Source organism: Eleutherodactylus coqui, chromosome 10 (genome assembly GCF_035609145.1).
Source record: "Eleutherodactylus coqui strain aEleCoq1 chromosome 10, aEleCoq1.hap1, whole genome shotgun sequence".
Classification (NCBI taxonomy): Eukaryota; Metazoa; Chordata; class Amphibia; order Anura; family Eleutherodactylidae; genus Eleutherodactylus; species Eleutherodactylus coqui.
Window position 1 is genome coordinate 65091305 of NC_089846.1, and position 18258 is coordinate 65109562.

The 18258-nt window shown below is 42.8% G+C and overlaps 1 protein-coding gene across 2 annotated transcripts in view; it reads left to right on the forward strand.

Moving 5' to 3' along the window:
- The window catches only part of DPF1 (double PHD fingers 1), a 79107-nt gene that overhangs the window by 44074 nt on the left and 16775 nt on the right, over positions 1–18258 (forward strand). For both annotated transcript variants that reach the window (XM_066581179.1, XM_066581180.1), the window contains exons 6-8: positions 633–711; positions 10639–10770; positions 15573–15623. In XM_066581179.1, the coding sequence (XP_066437276.1) occupies positions 633–711; positions 10639–10770; positions 15573–15623 (262 nt within the window). The remainder of the gene's footprint in view (positions 1–632; positions 712–10638; positions 10771–15572; positions 15624–18258) is intronic.

The following is an 18258-nucleotide window of genomic DNA, read 5'->3' on the forward strand; positions in this document are numbered from 1 at the left end:
TAAAACCATAATAATAACCATAATGGTAACAGCAATGGTTAAAGCTCAGCAGGATTAAATGTGCAAACTTAGACCTTACTCTATGAGTCGTGTATAGAGAGCCTAAAGATTATGCAGCTTCTTTCTGTTTTGCCAGCTTACAAGTGTATGGCCTGACATGAAATAAATAGTAGGCGGAGAAAAATAGATAGGGTCCAATGTAGTAGCCCACAGTTACTCACAAATCAAAAAATGGCTCCACTGTTAATTTGAAGAATCTGATTTTGTTTAACTACGTGTTTCGGAGTCGTGTTGTTTCCCTAATCAGCTCAATATAACTATATTGTATATTGATCTGACAAAGAGATATATGTCTGAAATGCGTAGTCAAGCAAAATTCTTCAAATTACCAATAAAGGACTACGGTACTTCTGATTTGTGAGCAATTGGTCCTTCTGTTCCTATTCTTTAACTAAACATTCTAGATTTTGGGGCAGCTTTAGTCAGATTAATATCTAGCCATATTTTTGATAGTCCAGGTCCATATTTGTATGAATTGAAATTCAGAGCTGTGTTGCGCTGGTTATCATTGCTTCGTCAGGAAAGACAAGATAAAGATTGGATGTCATCTGATAACTATCTCTTTTCCTTAGGCCTGTGGGATTGGGGGCATGAAAAAGAGACAGGATCTTTCGGCAATAGAGGATCGAGACAAACCCTATGTGTGTGATAGTAAGTGACACCCCTATACATCATATTACAAGATCATCGGAATGGCAGATGTTGGGAATATAGTGGACTGAAGAGGGTCTCTCTGTTCTGGCTCATAGAGGGGTTTCTGAATAGGGGACTCCCTCTATTATTGTGATCTGCCTTAAGGGGACATAAATGGGACACATGAACAGGGCAACAACAGGTAGGACAACAACTTTAAATGGGGTTTTTCGAGTAATTTTTTTTGTGTAGTTTTGGGATCCCTGTGCCAAAAACTATATAAAATCAATATACCCACCATGGTGCTGAACTGTTGCTTCACTGTCACTGGGCAAAAAGACATCCTGTAAACCCATCATGTTGGATTCTAATGCAGTAGCCCCAAGTACCCCCAAGTAAAGTTTACAGTATGTCAATGATGGCATTTCTGTCCATCTGCTGGATGCAATGATCACATGGGTAAACAATCTGTGCGACTGCTGCAGAACAAATAAAGAAGGCACCGAAGGGTAGGAGCAGCGGTGTGGGTCATGGGGGGAGCGTTAGCAGGGAGGTGAGTATTCATTTTTTTTTAGATCTGTGTCACTCCCTCCACTTCGACCAATGTGTAAAGATATTGGAAAACCCCTTTAAGTATAACTATAGGTGGATGTGCTGTACAGCACATTAATGTACTTGTGTCCGCATGGTCTCCACCTGTCGTCTTTGTTTTTTTCTAAAGTTTAAAAGGGGTTGTGTCGTGAAGACATCACCCTTTTTAATAGAACCTGGCCTATGTTACTTCACACATTTCTGTTGAAGTGCCCCCAAAAAGAAAATGTAGCATTATTCACTAACCATTCAGATGAATGTCCGACCATGAAATGCATAGACGGGCCTGGTCCACCAAAATGTGAGCTGATCTTACAGAGGGGCTCTCAGGTCTGGCTCATAAATGTGAGGGACTCTATCTATAATATTCATATGCAATTCTCCACACCAAGGCTGTTGTGGCAATAAGTTGACTTCACTAATGATGGTTCAAAAAATACTTTATTCACTGCCACATTAATATGGAAGCATACAGAATGAAAATACGATTACAATACAGAAGTATCAACACAATACCCATTCTGTTTTGCTATTCAGTTACCCCACATTTTAGGCAGCAGTTATAATATAGTTCCCCAGTACAACTTCCTCCGAAAGAACCAACCACCTGGGGAAAATAACGTGAAAAGTAAAAACGACAGAAACAATAGACAGAGACAGGAAAGAAAGAGAAGAAAGGGAAAAATGCAGGGTGGGGTGGGGTAAGGGAAGGGGATAGGGATAATCTGTCCACATTGACCATGGTTCCAGCTTGTACACTTAGTCCTATTATTGTCTAGTACACTTAGCAAGGGGTATCTCAAGCCAATCAGGGGACTTTACTAACGAGACAATCTAGTAGGGGACAGCGGAGCAGCTCAGCAGCCGAAGCAGGTGCGGGGGCAGCGGCAACTGAAGCAGGCACGGGGGCAGGAGTGACCAGTGGGACCGGAGCGCAACAGCGCAGCAGCCGGCGCCAAGAGGCCACCAGGAGTTCAGCGGAGCAGCTGAGACAGGAGGGCAGAGTGAGCGGCCGCCGGGACAGCGGGTGACGTCACCAGGAGGAGCGGAGGAGCTGAGTATCTACCTCTGTGTGTGTTTGTGAGCTGTGTGTCTTCTGTGTATCTGGTTAGTTGTGTCTTCTGTGTGTGTGTGTGTGTCTGGGGGTCTAAGTGTTTGTGAGGGGGAAAAAAAAAAATAAAAAAAAAAAAAAAATTTTTGACTGTTTGCGCATAAGTGTCAGCGGGTAAGAGGTTGCGCGAGAGAGGCAGCGGGTGAGGGGTTGCGGCAGCGGGTGAGGGGTTGCGGCAGCGGGTCAGCGGTTGCGGCAGCGGGCCAGCGGTTGCGGTAGCGGGTCAGAGGTTGCGGCAGCGGGTCAGAGGTTGCGGCAGCGGGTCAGCGGTTGGGGCAGCGGTTGCGGCAGCGGGGCAGCGGTTGCGGCAGCGGGGCAGCGGTTGCGGCAGCGGGGCAGCGGTTGCGGCAGCGGGGCAGCGGTTGCGGCAGCGGTTGCGGCAGCGGGTCAGCGGTTGCGGCAGCGGGTCAGCGGTTGCGGCAGCGTGTGAGCGGAGTGTGAGCAAGGCTATCTTCACTACTTCCACAAGTAAATTGTAGATCCCCATTAGGATGAGCTCCATGCCTGGCAATGTCATCCAGTGTGCTACTTGTGCAATGTATGCGGTCCTTGATCAGCCGATCGAGGGTGCATACTGTTGCGCAAGATGCATGCACGTTGCAAATTTAGAAGCCCAAATTCTGGATCTAAATGGGCAACTGGCAACACTGAGAGCCATTGACATCATGGAAAGGAGTTTGGTGCTCACTGAGCAGACACTCGCTGGGGTAGAGGCGGGGGCGGATGGTAGTACGGAAGTGCAGGGGGAGCAGGCAGTCAGCTGGGTGACAGAAAGAAGGAGGGGTAGAGGGAAGAGAACCAGGGAGGCTAGTCCTGAACTGGCACAACCCAACAAGTCTGCACGATTGGCAGATGAGGGGGATGCCATTACAGAGCCAGCACCGCTGCAGCACGACACGCCCTCTGAACGCCAGGGGGATGACTGCTCCAGTGAGACGGGGACGGGGAGCGCAGGGCAGGCTAGACAGGTTCTAGTGGTGGGGGACTCAATTATTAGGGGGACAGAGAGGGCAATCTGCCATAAAGACCGGGATCGTCGAACGGTGTGTTGTCTTCCTGGCGCTCGAGTTCGACACATCGCGGATCGGATTGACAGGTTACTGGGAGGGGCTGGTGAGGATCCAGCGGTCATGGTGCACGTTGGCACCAATGAACAAATTAGAGGTCAATGGAGGGCCCTCAAAAATGATTTCAGGGACTTAGGGTCCAAGCTCAGGGCGCGGACCTCCAGGGTAGTTTTCTCGGAAATACTACCTGTACCTAAAGCCACACTAGAAAGGCAGCAGGACCTTAGGGAGGTAAACAAGTGGCTCCGGAGTTGGTGTAAGAAGGAGGGATTTGGGTTCCTGGAGAACTGGGCTGACTTTGCTGTCGGCTACAGACTCTACCGTAGGGACGGGCTGCATCTAAATGGGGAGGGTGCAGCTGTGCTGGGGGAAAAGATGGCTAGAAGGCTGGAGGAGTGTTTAAACTAGGGACTGGGGGGGAGGGTAAAATGAGAAATAGTGGGGTAGCCAGTGTAACTAGCGATCCGGGTCCAAGCAAAGGGAATGGGGGTCGAGCAGGGGGTGGGGTTAGTACAGTTAGAACTGACAGATCAGCCATAAGTACGAATAGCAACAAAACAAATTTAAAAAACAAAAAAAATGAAATAAATTGTATGATCACGAATGCACGAAGTCTGATCGGTAAAGTGGGCGAGCTTGAAGTGAGAATGACTGATGAAAACTATGATATGGTCGGAATTACTGAAACATGGCTTGATGATAAGTGCGATTGGGCGGTGAATTTGCAGGGGTACAATCTCTTCAGAAGAGACCGAAGGAACCAGAAAGGGGGAGGGGTATGTCTGTACGTCAAATCGAACTTGAAGCCGAGGCTACGGGAGGATATAGGGGTAGGAGACGAACAGGTGGAATCTCTGTGGGTAGAAATACAGGGGGGAAAAAACAACAAAATCCTGATAGGGGTCTTTTATCGACCACCAAAAGCAACAGCAGAAACTGAAGACTTACTACTAAGGCAGATAGAGGAGGTGTCAAAACGAAACGAAGTAATTATCATGGGGGACTTTAATTACCCAGATATAACATGGGAGAACGAAACCTGCAAATCTCACAGGGGTGATAAGTTCTTGAGAGTAATTAAAGATAATTACCTGAACCAACTTGTGCAGGAACCAACAAGAGGGAAAGCCATTCTGGACCTAGTGCTAACTAACAAACCGGAACGTATAAAGGGGGTGCAGGTTGAGGGGCACTTGGGGAACAGCGACCACAATATAATCAACTTCCAGCTGTCAATCAATAGGATGCCTTATCAAGGAGTAACAAAGAAACTAAACTTTAGTAAAGCAAAATTTGATGAGCTTAGAACTACTATCGGTAACATTAATTGGGACAACATCCTCAAAAATATCAGTACGGAGGAAAAATGGGAAGAGTTCAAAAGGATCCTAATCGCCTCATGTGAACAGTTCATTCCCTTCAGAAATAAAAGTAACTCAGCTAAAAGGAAACCAATGTGGCTCGACAAGACGGTACGAGGGGCAATAAACGAAAAGAAGAAAGCGTTCAAACTACTAAAGCAACAAGGCAGCGAAGAAGCGCTAAAATCATACAGGGAAAAAAACAAAATATGCAAAGATACGATTAAAACTGCCAAAGAGGAAGCGGAAAGACGGATCGCAAAAGAGAGCAGAAACAACCCGAAGCTATTTTTCAACTACATAAACAGCAAAAGGATTTGCAGGGAGAGCACTGGCCCTTTAAAAAACAATGCAGGAGAAATCATTGATGATGACGAAGGGAAAGCAAATCTAATAAACAGTTTCTTCTCAAGTGTGTTCACCAAAGAAAAGGAAATGCCACACGAGGAGCAGAGGAATAAAACGAACCCCTCACAAAATATCTCATACCTAACGCAGGAGGAGGTGCGGAAGCGTCTAAAGAAAACTAAAATTGATAAATCACCGGGCCCTGATGGATTACACCCAAGGATACTAAAGGAACTAAGTGACGAGATAGCTAGGCCGCTATACCTTATATTTCTAGACACTATCAAGACTGGAGTAGTACCATTGGACTGGCGCATTGCCAACGTGGTACCAATCTACAAAAAAGGGAGCAAAAGTGAGCCTGGTAACTACAGGCCAGTAAGTCTCACTTCAGTAACGGGAAAAATTTTCGAGGGGATTCTGAGAGACGCCATCGATGAGTACCTCAAGGAGATTAAGGGAATAACTCCTCACCAGCATGGATTCATGAAGGGTCGCTCATGTCAGACAAATCTGATCAGTTTCTACGATGAAGTAAGCTCTAAGCTGGACCAGGGAGAATCTATTGATCTTGTATATCTGGACTTCTCTAAAGCCTTTGACACCGTGCCACATAATAGGCTAATATACAAAATGAGGCAGCTCGGACTGGGCGAAAACGTGTGTAAGTGGGTAAAAAATTGGCTCAACGATAGAAAGCAGAGGGTGGTAATAAATGGTTCGTACTCTGATTGGACCACAGTCGCTAGCGGGGTGCCACAGGGTTCAGTATTAGGCCCCACTCTGTTCAACATATTTATTAATGACTTGATAGAGGGGCTGCACAGCAAAATATCAATATTTGCAGATGACACAAAATTATACAATGTAATTAATGCAACGGAGGACAATATGTGGCTACAAACGGACCTGGATAAGCTCGGGGCTTGGGCAGAAAAATGGCAAATGAAGTTCAATGTTGAAAAATGTAAGACTATGCACATGGGCAAGAGGAACGGATGTCACGAATATTCACTTAATGGGGTACCACTAGGGAAAAGTGATATGGAAAAGGATCTGGGGGTATTAGTGGATAATAGACTAAACTGGAGTAACCAATGCCAGTCAGCCGCTGCAAAGGCAAATAAAGTCTTGGGGTGCATCAAAAGAGGAATAGGGGCGAAGGACGAGAACATCATCCTCCCACTATATAAGGCACTTGTCAGACCTCACATGGAATACTGCGTACAATTCTGGACACCGGTGCTCAGGAAAGATGTCACAGTGCTTGAGGGGGTTCAAAGAAGAGCGACTAAACTAATACATGGAATGACGGGACTGGAATACCCAGAGAGGCTATCCAAATTGGGACTATTTACTCTAGAAAAAAGAAGGTTAAGAGGCGACCAAATAACCATGTATAAGTACATGAGGGGACAACACATGGATCTCTCCCGCGATCTGTTTACACCCAGGACCTCGACGGTAACAAGAGGACATCCGCTACGATTAGAGGAAAGTAGGTTTCATCACCAACACAGAAAGGGGTTCTTTACTGTAAGAGCAGTTAGACTGTGGAACTCTCTACCGGAGGAAGTGGTGATGGCAAAATCCATAGAGGAGTTTAAAAGGGGACTTGATGTCTTTCTGGAGAAGAAGGATATTACAGGATATAAATATTAGGTTAAGTGTCAATCCTGGAATATAGGCAGGTAGGAACTATTAGGGGTTGATCCAGGGAACAGTCTGATTGCCATTAGGGAGTCGGGAAGGAATTTTTTCCCCAAAAGGGCTAATTGACTTCTGGCCTTGGGGTTTTTTGCCTTCCTCTGGATCAACACAGTAGGATAGACAGGCTGGACTAGATGGACAATGTCTTCATTCGGCCTTACATACTATGTTACTATGTTACTATGTAGTGAAATAATTATGGGGTTGTTACCAAAATAGCAAAAGTGGTGCAAAAAATATAAGTGCCAGGTTCTGAAAATTAAAATTACTCACTTTTCTCTGTCTTATAAAAAGTAAAGTCATACAATAAAAAAAACAAAAACAAAAGTGACCAAAGCTCCTTTTCCTGCCAGTAAGAGCACATTTATACATTTGTCATACATTCTGCATAACGTAGATGCCCCATAAGAATGCCACTGTCTGATGCCAGAATGTGCCCAGATGATACAGAATGAAGGCTTCCCATGCCCATGAGAAATACAACGCATCTGGAAAGTTTTCAGAACCTTTCTTTATTTTTACATTTTGTTATGTTGTGGCTTTGTGCAAATTTAAATTAAAAAAATCAAGTTTTCCCCCATCATTCAGCACTCAAAATTCCATAATGACAAAGTGAAGACAGCATGTTCAAAATCTTTGTAAGTTTTTAAAAATGAAAAACTTACATTTTGCATTGACATAAGTATTCAGAGCCTTTGGTATGACACTGGAAATTTAGCTCTGGGGACCTCCCATTTCTCTTTATGATCTTTGAGATGTTTCTCCATCTTGATTGGAGTCACCTGTGATAAATTCAATTTATTGGACATCATTTTAAAAGCCACACCCCTGTCTATAGAAGGACTCACAGCTCACAATGCATATCGGAGCCGAATCCAAGCCATGAGGACAGAAGAGCTGCCTGTAGAGCTGAGAGACACACCTGCCCCTTTTTTATTTATACATATATCTTTTTGTCCCTTTTTTTGAAGCTTTATTTGTATTTTTTTGTCATTTCATCCACTATGGGTTTAGTGTATCCATCAATTTTAAACTAAATATGGATTTCTTTGAATGTTTTTACCTCATTATATTACAGAGGTAATTCTCTTTAAATTTTTTATTTTTGCCCATGACATATGATGTTCTTTAATCATCAGAGATTTTAATCATCGGTGATTTTTTATAGTAACATATTTTCTATTCATCCTTGGTTTTAGTCACCAAATAATTTACTGGTTTACTGCTACATTTCCTTCCTTGGAACCCTTTTTTCCTGCTATCACTTTTTAGTTTTAATTAATCGCCATACATATGTATTCTCGTATAGCATGTTTTCTAGTATACATCAATTGTTTCTATCCCTTTTATCATACTTTTCATCTATCTTACTTTCTGGCAACGACTGCACATCACAGGTACTGCCTGTCTGTTCTTCTGCCGGCATTATCAGCTGATTACCGGTAGTAGATGAACTTTGTAATTAAGTAATTTACTCTATTACCCTATATATATATTTTTACATTTATTTATTTATTTTTTACATATAATTGTAGTATAGTAAGTCCAGCTATTAGTATGATTTTTTTCTCAATTTGGTCTCCCTTGATTTAGCATGTCTGTCCCAATTATTTACTCCTTGGGGCTGTAGGTCTCTCCTTCACTTACTATACTGGTTGTATGATATTCCCAGCATCATCCTTTAATTTGAACCTCTCATTCCTGCCTCCAAGACTTCTCCAGAGCAACACCAGTCCTCCGGAACACACTTCCAAAGGCTATCCGGGCAATTAATGACATACAAAACTTCAGGTGTGCACTCAAAACATACCTCTTCAGGGAGGCATACCATATCTCCTAAACCAAACCCCTCTGGATGCCACATGATAACATGCTCCCTGACCTACTGACTACAATCCCTGCTAGCCACCATCAACTGCCCCCCTGCAGTCACACCGTTTCTGCCATCACATGGCTTAATGTCTGACCATTGTCAATGTGTATAGCATCCCTCACTCTCTTAAACCTTAAAGGGGTTGTCAAAACTTTTACTATTGATGATGTATCCTCAGGATGAGTAATCTGTAGCTGATCAGTGGGGGTCTACTTGCTGGACTGCTGTCAGCACTGCAGTACCCCAGGTTAGTACTATAGGCTCAGCTCCCATTGAATTCAATGCAGTACAAAATTAGGCCGCTTTAATACAAACAGCGCTACCTGCTTCCAGCACTGTCTGCACAGACAGCTGCCTTGGCAAACATCTGATCGGTGGTTATCCTGAGAGACATAACCCAACCAATAAACTATTGATGATCTGTACTGAGGATAGGTCATCAATAATAAAAGCCCCAGACAACCCCTTTAATGGAGGTCTTTATATTAAGCACTAATGGCAGCATCAGTCAGCAAGTAACGTGCACATATCTGGTATCTTTATACGCAGAAGAATAGGGGTTTATTTTCTGTGCTACATTTAATTCCTTATACCCACTACCTTAGAGTATTTGGGTAACGAACTGAGGAAAGTTGCATTTTTTCCAATTTTCTGTCCTTTCAGATAAAGCCAAAAGATAAATGATTCTATTTTGATCCTATAAGAAAGCCCTGAATGTCATGCAAAAAAAGCAAAACAAAACATATTGGTAGACTATGACATGAAAAAGAAATGCAACTTCAAAATATATTAGTCCAAAACTCATTAATGACCCTTGGTCCTGAAAGGGTTAAATATAAAAATGTACGTCAACAGTTCCCTATAAAAGTATTCAAAAATGTGCCATGAACTTTCAGAGTTAACTGTTCGGTTTTCAGAAAATGACTGTTGTTTTTTGTATAACTAAAAGATACATAATTATATCTTGCTTGCTTACCGGTTGCTCAGTTTCAAGATCTCTGTTTGCTGTCATACAGTGGGAACCTTCAGAATTACAGGGGGAAATTACTAAGCCGGGATTCCATAGCATGCTGAATACAGGAGAAGGTGCACACTGCTTTATGTATTCGGCACATGCCCGGCACCTCCATGCGCCTTCACAGAGATGTATGCCTGGTCCCAACCAAACGTACATTTCTGGCATAATTTATGTCAGTTTCTGGTGTAAATTATACATAAATCTGTTGGTCCGGAGCGGCCGTGCCCCCTTTAGATAAGCCCGACCAGGAGAGACGGTTCAGCCCGACTACCAGAGCGCTTGCTAGCAGTTACTACCATGCAGCGCAGGAAACGTTTTAATGTTCTTTTTAAAGGTATGTATTGATCAAAAAGGATAACAAAGTACATTTGAAAAAGTACACTGCTTCATTGTTTTACAGGTGTAGGCAAAGAACGCCAAAGTGATGACAGGTTCTCTTTAAGGGCTCTGCAACACGACTGTGGTATAAGAAAGTTGAAAAGTTATGGTGAACAGTACAGTTGCAACTTTTAGTCCTCTTTGCACTTCTTTTGCCACTTTTACGTAGTGGCCAGCAAAGTTATCTAGTTCATTGCTGGCATAAATGTAAATTCAAGGCGCACAAACAATAAAAGATACGCCAAAACTTATAACCAGGCATGTGTTTCTTAGTACAGGGTGGCCACGGAAAAGTAGCCTGACGCCGCACTTTTATGAAAATTGTCTAAAGAAAATCTGTCTTTTTTGCCCTTAGCAACCAATCACATCTTTCCCTGGCTCACTGCTGCTAAAGGCAGACGTTAAATTGTTATTTAATATTGTTCTCGTGTTATTATTGTCATACGTTGGTGCTTATGATCTCACAACTTCACCTTTTGCCTCTGCAGTCTGCGGGAAGAGATACAAGAATCGGCCCGGGCTGAGCTACCACTACACCCACACTCATCTGGCTGAGGAGGAGGGAGAGGAGAATGCCGAACGATATCTAATCCCCTTCCATAGGAAAAATAACCACAAACGTGAGTTTCATGGCGTTATCGAAGGAGGCGTAAGCCACATTTTTCAACCAAAATAAGGGATAATGTAGAAGTTTGCAGAACATTATGGACTGTATGAGGCCGTTCCTTGGCATTAGTTTGCATCTTAGTAGATCGTCATGTAGGAGGAATATGATTTTGGTGCTAATAGAGTGGATTTAGGTACTACTCAGGTACCTTGGATACTTTAGAGCTTATGCACCATTATAATCTATAATAAAATGGAATGACTAGGACTGCTCTGTCCAACATACAACATGCTTTACTTGAAGCGCAACTCTTATTTTGGTTCGTAATTAGTGCAGTTCTGTTCTGATTTTCATGAGTCTAGTGTTTGTTGATGACTCATGTCCTGTTTCCCACCACGGGTCTATTATTCATCAGGGAGTAGAACCTGTTGGCATGCAGTTCGCATTTCCGGAGAAGGCAGGACTTCTTTATTAAAACTGTCTAACAGTAAGACAGTCCTTGTTGCCCATAGCAACCAATTACAGAAATGAAATGGTTACTGTGGGAAACAAGGACAGTCTTACTGTTAGAGAGTTTTAATTAAGGAGGCCCAAATGTTTCTCAGTACTAAAAGTATGGGTTAATTGGAGTATTTTACGGAAGGGCGTATTTTTCTGGTATGTACGGGGTGGCCACTTCGTTAATGGAATATTAGCTGCAATTTTCGGGCAAAGTTTCGAGGTTGCACTGTACCGAGGAAGACAACCATTTGGCAACTTGCAAAACTATCTGGAAACAGCAGGAACTTTGTTGGATGCACATCAGGGAGGGTAGCTGAGGATGTCAGCGGTCACTGTCTAGGATGTGAAGTTTTGTTTGCTTCATTCCCAACAAAAGTCTCTTTGTCGTGTATGACTAGAAACTGGTAAGTCCTTGCCAGCCTGTAGAGAGCAGCTAAGAAAATGCAATAGAAACCCTACCATGTCACAGTTATTCAGGAACTGCAGCCACCTGATATGGTGAAGTGTGTGCAGTACGGGGAGCGGTTCCAGTGAAATGTAGGCCAACATCAAGAACTGTTGGACATCAGGTGGTTCCATCTGTGTGGCCATGTGAATAGCCAAAGGACACAGATTTGTGTCATAACTAACTCACATGAAATCCACTGCATCTTTTAAAAGTTGGTGTTTGCTCCACATTGTCCTACCGTTGCATCACCAGCCCTATCTTCTTCAATGACACCATCAACATCGAACATTACGTGACATTCACAGAATTTGTGAACCTGTGGAATGATGAGGAACTGCAGAATGGTTACTTTCAAGAACACGGGGTGACTTGACACATGTTCAACCAGCAGAAATTTGTTCTTTCGTTGGGGCAGGATCATCTCAAAAGGTTTGCAACCACCAAGATCACCGGCCCTTACATTGCCAGAATTTTCGTGCTGGGCCACTGAAAGGGTAAAGTTTTTGCCAATAAACTCCACATTATTGCCTCACTGAAGAATAACATTAGATGTGAATTTGCCACAATTAATGTGGGCGTATTACAGTGCACTGTCGACAATATGGCTTCAGAAGTGTTTAGCGTTGGGCAGTGTCTGTTTCTACATTTTCTGTGATGACTCTGAGCTCACCAAAATCCAGGGTAGGCGTCAGTATTCACTTCTGTGACTTATCATTGTCCCGGACAAAAATATTGTGAAATTACTGGGTTGGGCTTTGAGTGAATAACTCTTATTGGCAATCATACTGAAATTTTTTTGTCTGGCCAGTAGTGTCATATAATGCCCCCTAGTGGATTAATAGTCATGAAATTCAGAAGTATTGGATGGAATTTACCCTGAATTCCCTCCTCTAGACATCTTGACACTAGACATAATTCTGACCATTAGCATTGTTATTCCTATGGAATTTAGTCATAAAAACACCTGTATACATAATAGGATGTTCACTTGTCTCAAAGTTGTGTTATGTTACATACATTTTCTTCCACAATCATTGCCAATGCTAAAGGGAGGTGACAGGCAGATGGGTGATGTATTTTTTATACTCACCTGCTCCCTGGTTCCTGCGCTGTCACCTACTGAGGATTCCCTGCCACACAGTATTGTGACTCTTTCTCAGATTGACGTGTGGGTGCTCTCTCATACAAGTCTATGGGAAAGCATGGGTACTGCAATCTAAGAAGAGTCACAGTGCCATGCGATGCGCGATCTTCAGCTGGTGGCAGCGCAGGAACCAGGGAGCGGGTGAGTATAAAAGTAAAATCACCTGGCTCCATGTCACCTCCCCTAACGGCAACATAATGTAGTTTATGGTACTGCAGGGACAGGTTCACTTTCATTGTTATTTTTGTGTTTCGTTTTGCTTTTTAAGGAAAGGATTCTAGACATTAATTCTATGGAAAACCACATGTGGTTTTTCTTGATGTTTTTTTCTCCTTTGGAGTCAATCCACCTGACGCTAGCAGAGATGGGACAGGCGGTGGTCCGATAATGTTGTACACTTATTGTCTGCTACTTTTGGAAAACAACAAGAAAAGAAAAAGAAAAGGAACAGCTAAGGAGAATTGGCAGCAGGACACCAGAGGACAAATCAAGGGCGTTAAGTGGAAGCATATCCTCATTATACCCCATGTGGATCCAAATGTAAAAGTTCCTCTGCCATCTCCACCATTGTAGCCCTCAAAGAAAGTACCTTTTTGGTGGCAACTTAAATTAAGGCAGTTTTCCAGAATCTGGGGAGTTACAGACTTCTTCTCCGAGCCAATAAAGTGATATTCCTTCTTTTGATTGCCACTCAAGGCTTTGATGCTGTTTTTATACATTGGGTACTGTTATACCCTCTAGTTATTAGAGCTAACAGTGCCCTCATAATAAGTGTTCTTGAACTCCATATTAAAGTTTACTTTAATATACATAAAATGCAGAGTAAATGTGTAAATAAATTGTGTTTCTTTTGTCATAAGTTCAGCTTGTATTATAATCCAGAGCTGCATTTACAATTCAGCTGGGTGTTGTTGGAAACAGTCAACACATTTAGTGACAGTCATGTCCCGAGTGGTTTAGGCCTCCTGTCCAGGGGCGTATCAGTAAAATTTTGCGTCTTACTGGTGTTTGTAAATACCAGCTCTGCCGGGTGAGAGTCAACAAAGACTGTCTATGGGCAGCGAGTGTACTGCGCATGCCCGTGTATCTCACGCACGCGGTCATGCGCAGTGTGTCTCTGTCTTTTTTTTCTTAAATTCCCCGCTCTGTTTCATAGCAGGGTTGCATATGAAATCATTGCCTAAACACTGCCTATACAAAACTATAGGGCTCACACTGCATGATATGCCGAGGAATAGATCATGCTGCTATCTATTTCTCGCATGTAGCTGCACGCAGTGTCTTCACACTCATGTGCATGAATCAGTGAAAATCTATTGACTTTCCTTGACTCCATTCACCGCGCATTACGTGGCCGTGCATTGATGCGTAATATGCAATGAAAAAACGCCCGAGATATGAGCCATTAATTGAACTCATATAATGCAGTGGTAAAGTCTGTTCACCCTGTACAATCCCAGGACTAAGAGGCCACCTATTCAGTTTTCATCCAGCACAGCACTATCCTTATAAATGTGGCCGTGTCTGGTACTACAGCTCATCCCATTCAAGTAAATGCAGTACTAGACATAGCCATATTCATATGTACAGCATACATAATATATAGGCTCTTAATTCTGCTAAATGGTGAGTGTCCCAGTGTGGGGTCATATATCAATCCTTGTCTTAAAGGGATTGGGCCAATAGAAAGTTATTCCCTATCCAAATTGCTTGTATTTCACAAAGTTCCCATTGAAATTAATAGATTGGCGGCGTGCATGCTCAACCTCCCTCCATTCATGGGAGACCTTATAAAACCCCTGTTCTCCTAACTGGTAGGTCTCCATGGTTGGAACCCCACTGATCATAATGTTATTCCATATCCTGTGGAGAGCAGATAACTTTATACCTTGGCACAACCCCATTGAGAATAAGGTGTTCATTGAAAATCCTTATAAGTGTACCTCAAAGGGAATTAATGTTAAAAGGGTTTTCCAGGACCATCCTCAGGACAGTTGATCAACATTTGATTATTGGGGTCTGCCGTCTGGGACCATCAGATGTTTTAAAAGACTCTAGGGTAAGCACCACGGCCCCATCAAACGACTGATCAGTGAGGGTCCGCCACCGATTAAATATTTATGACTTATCCTAAGGGTAGGTTATCAGTATTTTAGTCCTGGAAATCCTCTTTAAAGATCCCCAATTGCACACAACAATCGGATTTGATTTATTATCCCTCTTGGCTTACAATCAGAAACTTAGCAGAATCATTAACTCCGTCCAGACATCTGCTGTAAGAAGGTACGGATACATTTCTATAGTCATTTCTAGAATGGCGGCTTCTAGGGAGCCTGTTCCAGGCATCTGCAGGATACGATGCAGTCCTGAATCATTTAGCTTTGCTGTAGAAGTTTCTGTAGTATTGCAGGGAAGGCTCCTGGCTTTCTATAAGCACAGATTCTTCCATCCCCCATTTCTATGTCTGTTTCTCTAATTGAAACAATAAATCAGGGAGAGATATATTAAATCCATGCTGCATGTTTTTGGCGGTCCCTCGGATGCAGACAGTTGCCATGGAAACAGAGGAGTGACAGGGGTAGGTTATCAGTTTGGGTGATGGCAATGCTCCCTCCCTGCTTCCCTAAAATAATCATACCACCCACTTAACCCCTTCTGTGCCTGTCTCTGCGTCAGCCGTGGCATTTCCATACAGTTCTGACTTTTTTTTTTGCCTTCTCAGACTTCTACAAAGAGCTGAACTGGGTGCCAGAGATGCAGCCGCGACATACAGGTGAGAACCCAGGTCCTCTGCTCCGTCAAACATAAAAAGTTTTACTTTCGCCAAATGCTCTCAAATTATTCAAATTGTTATTTAATGGTTATGAAAATGACACTTTTCTATAAAACAACTTTTTATGTTAAACTTATTTTTGTAAGAAATTTTTTGATTTTGTCTTTCTGTTTTCTATGTCATGATCTAGATTTTTATAAATCCTAAAATCTTGTAGTTTTCACACTGACCATTAAGCCTAAGGGCTCTTTTACATGAGCGTATTAGCGCAGCATATTACGCAGGTCATTTTTACGCGTCTAATACGCAATGAATAGAACTTATTGATTGCAATCGGTCCATTCACATATATGTTCCGTCACATAAAGAAAAACACAGAATGTTCTATTATACGCCGAAATAAGCTATTGAAGTGAATGGGCTAGAAAACATCTCTGATCACAGGCAGGATTACAATGAAAGGTGACACTTACAAAGTATTATGCGGGTGAGGAAAAAATGCTGCAAAGTAAGAATGCTTTCAAAAATAGAAGTGTTAATAGTTTATTTTTGTCAACTAACTAAATGCAAAGTGATGAACAAAAGAAAAATCTAAATCCCATCAAATTTGATGTGACCGCCCTTCTTCCACACCTTTCCATTTTTTCCACACCTGCCTAAAACTTTTGCACAGTACTGTATATAGATAACACAGGATCCACCATGCATAATAGGTGATGGTCACAGCTGACCTCCTCCTCCTCCGTGCACAATTACCTCTGCACAGAGCATGCCCACAACAGTGTCCCATAGAAGTCAATAGGTCAGCTCCTGGTGTCTACGGCCCAAAGCATATTTCTAAATACTATTAAAGGGTTATCCAAAAATCCAAAGCTAGAACTGTATGACCAGTGGGGGTTACCACAATGAGTCCCCCACTGATGAGTGTTCCCTGTCTCCCACTTCTTGTCACTTTTCACACCTGCAGAGACATCCGACTGAATGGAGTGCTTGCAACGCGTGAGCAGCTGCTGCTCCATTCAATGGATTTCTATGGGAACGTTGAGGTGAAGGGATCTGAACGTTCCCATAGGAAACCATTGGTTCTAATAGCTGCGTGTTTTTTAGGTGTGTGAATGAGCCCTAAAAAAATTCACATTCAGAAATAAAATGGATTATAAAAGTGGAATGTGTGTCTCTACCTGGTTTTAAGTAGGGAGAAAATATAAGTGATATATTCCCTTTAACCCCTTAGTGATAAGGCCTATTTTTGACCTAAGGACACAACAATTTTTGGAAATATTCTATCTCCACTTTACAAAAGCCATAAGTTTATTTTTCTGCTAACATGGCCATATTAGGGCTCCATTTATGTGTGGTGAGCTGTAGTTTTTATTGGTACCATTTTGGGGGTACATATGGCTTTTTAAATCAGTTTTATTGCATTCCTTTGGGAGGCAAAATTAACCAAAAAGCATTTGGGCTCAGTTTTCCCCCCTCTCTTTTAATGCAGGAAAAAAAGTGTTCAATTTATTGTACTGGTGGTTACAGATGCAACTATACCAAACGTGATTTTTTTTCTTAAATGAAAATGCGTGCAAAAATTTTTTTTAACATTTAAAAAAAAAACCAACAATTTTTATTTTCTTTTTTTATGTTTTTGTAGGGGACTTGAACCTGTAATTCTATGATTGCACTGATAATACATTGCACTGATAGTCATTTTCTATTGCAATGCATTATCGCTAATCATTGCAATTTCAGGCCATGGCAGACCCAGACGTCATTGTGTGGCGTCTGGTTGCCATGGCACTCCATCTTTTCTTTGCGATTACATAGCAGAGGGCCGATGACCTCACAGAGAGAGCGCGCTCCCTCTGTGAACATTTTACATTGATCGTGGCATGTAAGGGATTTTACAGTGAGGATTAGTGTTCTCACCGATCCCTGCTGTTCCGGAGGGATACTGGCTGTTATTCACAGCCCGCTCCCACTGTGGATGGCGTCAGCCCAGCTTCTAGGCCTGCACTATCCATAGGCCGCCTGCACATGGACAGATTTGCATTGCGCAATCCAGAGCAAGCGGAAATAAATTGCAATTTTCTGCTTGGGGCGAGAAAAAAATCATAGCATGCTCTATTTTTAGGTGGATCACCATTGCAAAAAGGTCGCAGAATCCACGTCATCGCCTAGTGATGGTGCGCCATAATCTGTACTGCACATGTGCAACGACCAACACATCCGCAGTACAGAATATGAAGAACCCGGACAGTTATGGGCCACCGGCTGGGCACAGGGTCGAATTCCACTACAGGATCTCGTATTCGGAATCCGACCCAATCGTGTGCAGGCGGCCATAGGATGTAAGTTTACATCGATCTATGGGAACCCCTTCCCAGTCGGGTTGTAAATTTACATCCTAGGGTGGGAATGGCTAAAAGGGGTTTTCCGAGCAAATACTATTGATGACCCATCCTCAGGATAAGTCGACAATAGTGTATCGGCAGTGATCCGCCGCTCGGGATTCCCGACAATCAGCTGATTATTCAGCTTACTATCAGTTCAGCGGGGCTGGATGTTGTTATCGGGGGTCGGAGCATGAAGTCTCAGATGGCTACACTGCCATTGAAATTAATGGTGGTGAAGTAGTTTATGA